At 32.9% G+C, this 6029-nt stretch overlaps 1 protein-coding gene across 1 annotated transcript in view; it reads left to right on the top strand.

The window, feature by feature from the left end:
* The window catches only part of LOC132190934 (putative wall-associated receptor kinase-like 16), a 5923-nt gene extending 3633 nt beyond the window's left edge, over positions 1-2290 (top strand). Inside the window, exon 3 of the mRNA XM_059605961.1 lies at positions 1092-2290. Within this exon, the coding sequence (XP_059461944.1) occupies positions 1092-2290 (1199 nt within the window). The remainder of the gene's footprint in view (positions 1-1091) is intronic.
* Positions 2291-6029: the final 3739 nt, after the last annotated feature.

Consider the following 6029-nt stretch of genomic DNA (forward strand, 5'->3'; position numbering starts at 1 on the left):
AATTGAAAGTTTGGGGGTACATTGTCAATTGGGTGGTTGGTTGAGGGGGTATGTGATCATCTCAAATTTACCCTTAAAATTATCAATAGATCGAAATTCAATAATAATCATTTCAAATTTAATAGTAATTTTAAAAGTCAATTCGCATTCGAGAGTACTCTAGTATTTTTTTATACAACAAAGATTTCTTATTAGGAGGTCAAAAAACATTAATAGAGAGTCAAATCTAATTTTAATAGGTGTTCAATTTTTAGGCCAAATGAAAAAAAAAAAAAAAAAAAAAAAAAACAATATTTAATAATATTTTAACTATATATTTAAATAAAAATATTTTAATTAATATAAATTTGTAACTAAAAGAGAAGGCATCTAGGCTCTAATATAATTCCGTACGTCCTGTCCATGATCCAAACAAATATCACACATATGGCCGCTTTGAATGTAGAAATGAATTTTTTTTTTTTTTAATCATATGTAGAAATGAATTGAATGACTTATCCGACTTCTTTGGGTTAAGATGGAATTAGCATAAATGAATTGGAGAAGATCCTATTCCGGTTAAATGTTCTTATAGTATCTCAACTTTAAATGATTTTTTTATTTAAGGAAAAATGCAAAATCAATTCATGTGGTTTACCTGATTTGCAATTAACTCCTTGTTATATTAAGATGAACTCAAAAGTCCCTAAGGTATATCAAAAAAACAATTTAATCCGTACAGTCAAATTCCTTTCACTGACTTAACAGGTTCTAATAGCATGAAACGTTAGAGTCAATAAAATTATGATACTTGTTCTATTTAAATCAGTGTCACACTAACGGAATATATTAAATTAGTGGACGAAATTTGACTGTAGGGATTAAATTATTTTTTTGGCATACCTTAAAGACCTTTGAGTTTATTTTGATACCACATAGAGCTAATTGTAAATCAAGTAAATCACAAGGACTAATTTTGCATTTTTCCCTTTTATTTAACATATTTGACAGATTTGACAGAGTAATACAAGCAATAAATCCCTGGTGTTAACATTTTTTGACAGTGGTGTAATTACGTCAAAATGAATAACGTTTGAGCTTTTCAAGTGCAGTTATTGGCTTAAGCTTTGTTGCCATGCTTGTGGTTGGCTCTTGGCTGTACTTTGTCCACAAGAAAAGAAAACTTATCAAGCTTAAAGAAAGCTTCTTTCGACAGAATGGGGGTTTGATTTTACAACAGCAGCTGAGCAAACAACAAGGATCTAGGGAAACAGCCAAAATATTTACCGTAGAAGAATTGAAGAAGGCTACAAATAACTATGAAGAAAATAGGATCATTGGCCAAGGAGGTTTTGGTACAGTCTACAAAGGATTTTTACCTGATAAAAGAATTGTTGCCATCAAGAAGTCCAAGACAGTTGATCAAAACCAGATTGACCAATTTGTTAACGAGGTTGTTCTGCTCTCACAAATTAACCATAAGAATGTTGTCAAACTATTGGGCTGTTGTTTAGAGACACAAGTTCCTTTGCTAGTCTATGAATTTGTCCCAAATGGTACGCTCTTCAAGTATATACATAGTGAAAGCAAGGCATCCACCATACGATGGGAAACCCGTCTAAGAATAGCTACAGAAACAGCCGATGCACTATCGTATCTACACTCTGTAGTTTCGACGCCTATAATCCATAGAGATGTCAAGTCCTCAAACATATTGCTTGATGATGATTTCACTGCAAAAGTCTCTGACTTTGGAACTTCAAGATTGGTCCCCCGAGATCAAAAGGAATTGGCTACTGTAGTGCAAGGAACTCTTGGATACTTGGATCCTGAATACTTACAGACGAACCAATTGACGGAAAAAAGTGATGTCTATAGCTTTGGAGTGGTCCTCGTGGAGCTACTAACAGGAGAAGATGTACTTTCATTCAATTGGTCTGAAAATGAAAAAAGTCTAGCTATATATTTTCTTTCTTCCTTAAAAGAAGATCGATTGTTTGAAGTTCTTGAGAATCATATAGTTGAAGGAGGACATGAGGAGCAAATAAAGGAAGTTGTTGAACTTGCAAAGAGGTGCTTAAGAGTGAAGGGGGATGAGAGGCCTACTATGAAGGAAGTGGCAATGGAATTAGAAGGAATAAGAAAGACGGAGACACATTCGCGGGTTAGTGTTCAATCAAATCTAGAAGAGGCGGAACACTTGCTTGGCGAGACATCTCTCACTTTCAAATACGGTGGAAGTAATAGCAGAACCGCTACATATGACAGTGTGAATGACCATGTCACATTAGCCTTGGGGGATGGCAGATGAATGTGGCGCCCTTCATGCATTTTTTCTTAATGCAATTTCCCGTTTTATTATCCTAAAAATAAAGGCAGGGAGAAAAATAATGACATTCCTACTGGAAGAATAGGTTAAATATTATAGACAAAGTACGTCAGTTAATGTGTTTAGTTTATTTGGTTACTGTAATATTTCGTTTTAAGTTTCTTGTAAGAGTTCATCCAATTTTTCAGTATTCTAGTAATTCGTAAAATTTTCAACTATTCTAATTTAATTTCAAATTTTTCATTAAAAAATAAAAAAATCAAATATGTACAATTTTTTTTGCGACATGTCCGTACAAAAAGAAGAAGAAAGATTCAAACCAATAACCTTTACTTCATAAAATATAATTCTAACATATTAAGTTACCTCTTAAAGCCGTAAATATGTACAAATAAACATATCTAATAAGCACTTTGTGTGTGTGTGTGTGTGTGTTTTTTTCTTTTTTTTCTTCTTTTCAAACTGTCGGCATGTATTTGTTAAGCAAAACGCGTGGAAAAACTAGAAGCTATCCCTCAAATGGCGTTCCCAAAAAAGCCAAGTTTCCCCTTACATGATTATTAGGAATTTATGAGTCTTCAGTACTTGGTCAGAAAGTACAGCCGTATATGAAATTTAACTTATTGAATTATTTGTACACGATGTTAAAAAAATAATAATATTGTTCGATTTGCCCACCTAAAAAAAATTATACTATTTTTCTTAAAATCAATCATTAAACATCTTATTTTTTATATCATATTAATTACTTTTTATTATTATTTAAATAAAAATATCACTATAAAATAAAAAATTTTATTACAAAGGTAGGCTTTTGTCAATTCATAGCCTTAGCTTTTTCAACGTATAATGTAATTCAGCTCTCCTTAGAGCATTCCCAATGGAAGAGCCATATTTTTATGTAAAATGGCTCTTTAAAACTCACTTTTATCTAGTTTAGCTAAGTCATTTTTAAGTGTCTACACATCCGATTAGCTATATTTCTAAAAAAATGGTGGGAAAAGATTTGGGAAAAAGATAAAGCAGGAGAGAGAAACACTAAAAAATAAAATGGCTCCCTTAAAAAGTGCTGCTACATTTAACTTTTTTTTTAGCTCTTTTAATCAAATATCTATTTTACATATATTTTTGGCTCATCCAATGTGGGAGGTTTTTTGAACATTTGAAGAGCTATTCTAGATAAAAGTAACATTTGGCTCTTCCATTGGGAACGCTCTTAGTATGTGGATATTTTTTCTTCTTTATTATTTCGCTTTATACTTCTGCATTCTAAAGTCTTTTATGGAATTAGAGTAAATTTCAATTGTTAGATCCTAGATTACAAATTTTTTATCCTTTGTTTCAATTAATTTCCCAATCAAGAAATCCTTTTATTTATACAGTTTTATTTTTTGTTAAAAAAAAAACCAATCGACGTTCAGCCGAAGCCACCAAATCTGCCGGCGCCTTCACCGCCACTATTCGTCTTCTTCTCCGTCAATCCACACCTGATCTCCAGTCATCCGCCTTCCAACCACAAATCCACTAAGTGTAGCAGTGCAACCACCTTAGCCGTCCTCTTCGACGTCAACTTCTCCACCGTCTACGTCTCCCTTTGATTTCCAACCACAGATCCCACCGGGGGTTCATCAGTCCGGCATCGTCACAAACTTTTCAGCCTCACTCCATCACAAGTAAGAAGCCCAAGATTGGGGGCTAGGGTTTTGTTGATTAAATAATTGTTTTTCTTTTATTCAAAAAAGTCTAAAAAACCACGGTATTTTCTGGAATTGTGTAGGTCGAAAGAGCTTAGATTAATGTTGAATATGTGGAAACCAAAAATTATACCAGTCCTAAGAAATTACATGAGGGACTTAGGCTTTTTTTTTTGTTTGAAAAACTTTAATTTAGCCCTCTGAACTTTCACGCGATTTGACAAACCTCCCTCTCCCAAACTTTCAAATTTCTCACTTTTGACTCTTGAACTTTCAATTGCTCTCAATGTGGACCTCTCCATCATATTTTAAATATTAGATGACATTTATACCCTTGATTTTTATATAAAATTCAAACTTTACCCTTAATTCCAAAACGTTTTTTTATTTAAAAAAAAAAAAAGAAAATGAAAATTAGGAATATTTTGGTCTTTTTTGGTATTTTAACGGCTAAAATTGACGGAAGGGTCCACATTGAGAGCAATTGAAAGTTTAGGGGTCCAAATTGAAAGATTTGAAAGTTTAGGGGGGTTTGTTAAATTGCATGGAAGTTTAGGGTGCTAAAGTGAAGTTTCCCTTTTTCTTTTTTTTTTCTTTTTTTTTTTTTTTCTTTTTTGAGATACCAGTCCAAAAATTATACCAGTCCTTCTGTTTGCTTTCCAAGCATATATATAATGTCTTCATTTGCCTTTGAGATAGCATCGCTATTATTTCATTGGACTTTGATATCAGTCCATTTATACCAGAAGCTTGGTATCAACTTTGCTTGAAAAAAATCAACAGTTTCTATGGCATAGTGCTGTATGTTTCTATTTAGTTGCAGGAACTTTAATGACATTAGAAAATTCTTCCCATAGAGCATGTTGCATTCTTATATGGCCCAATTCATTTGTATATTAAAAAGTAGGGAAATTATATTTAAAATCCTTAGGTAAACGCGCCTTTATTAAAAACTCCATAGGTTTTTTTTTTCGGAAATTTAGTCCTTGGGTCACTCGAAACTACTAGAAACTCCATACCGTTAATTTTTGGTAACTGCCGTTAGTCCACTCAAAACTCACCGTTTCATCTGATTAAAATATTAATTTTTTATTAATTTAATTTAAAAAAATTAAACTTTTAAAATAAAAAAAAAAATAAAAAAAAAAAAATTAGCAGGGGTGGCCGAGTTGGTAGGGCCACCTGCCTATTAACCCCTTAAAGGGGTGGCTCGAACCATCTAATGGGTGGCTTGGGAGGTTAACCGAAGAATTCCACCATTATCTTGTGCAACGGTATCAGCGGTGACCACCAGGATGATCAGGAACCGCTGCTGCCGGGGGGTGACCGCTTGAATACCTGGGCTCGTATGCAAACCACCCGATTGGTCAACCCGCAGGAGACTCTGACCACTGAGAGGTTAGCGGGGGTGTGAGTTAGGCGGACGCCGGCTTCACCAACCAGTTTTTTTTTTTTAAAGTTTAATTTTTAAATTAAATTAATAAAAGTGTAATATTTTAATCAGATAAACGGTGAGTTTAGTGGACTAGCAATAGGTTACAAAATTGGCAATTAGGAAGTTTCTAAGTAGTTCAGTATTGGGGACTAAATTCCGAAAAAAAAAAACAGGGAGTTTTAATAAAGAAACGTTCTGGATTTTATATCTGATTCCACTAAAAAGTATTAGTTCTTTTCCAACACCTTTTTTTTTTTTTTTTTAATCTGAAGAATAGCAACAATTACGTACTGTTTTCTGGTTTTAATTTTTGCAGCTTTGCCCATATCATCTCATTCCCTTTCCTATATTTCATGGTAAGTATGTTAGTTTGTGAAACTTCAATCTACATTCTAAAAGATTGACCCAAAGGCAAAATAAACAAATCACTTCTGTTCATCTTTTTATTGTTTTATTGATATCTTGAACATTTTAAAAGTTCCCAAATCATAATGTTGAAAATTTGCTTCTCCAGGGTCAGGGATGAGACTTTTAGTCCTTTTTTTTTTTTTTTTTTTTGGTCTTCTTTATTTTCATACAAGTAAAATACAAG

This window comes from Corylus avellana, chromosome ca8 (genome assembly GCF_901000735.1).
Source record: "Corylus avellana chromosome ca8, CavTom2PMs-1.0".
Classification (NCBI taxonomy): domain Eukaryota; kingdom Viridiplantae; phylum Streptophyta; class Magnoliopsida; order Fagales; family Betulaceae; genus Corylus; species Corylus avellana.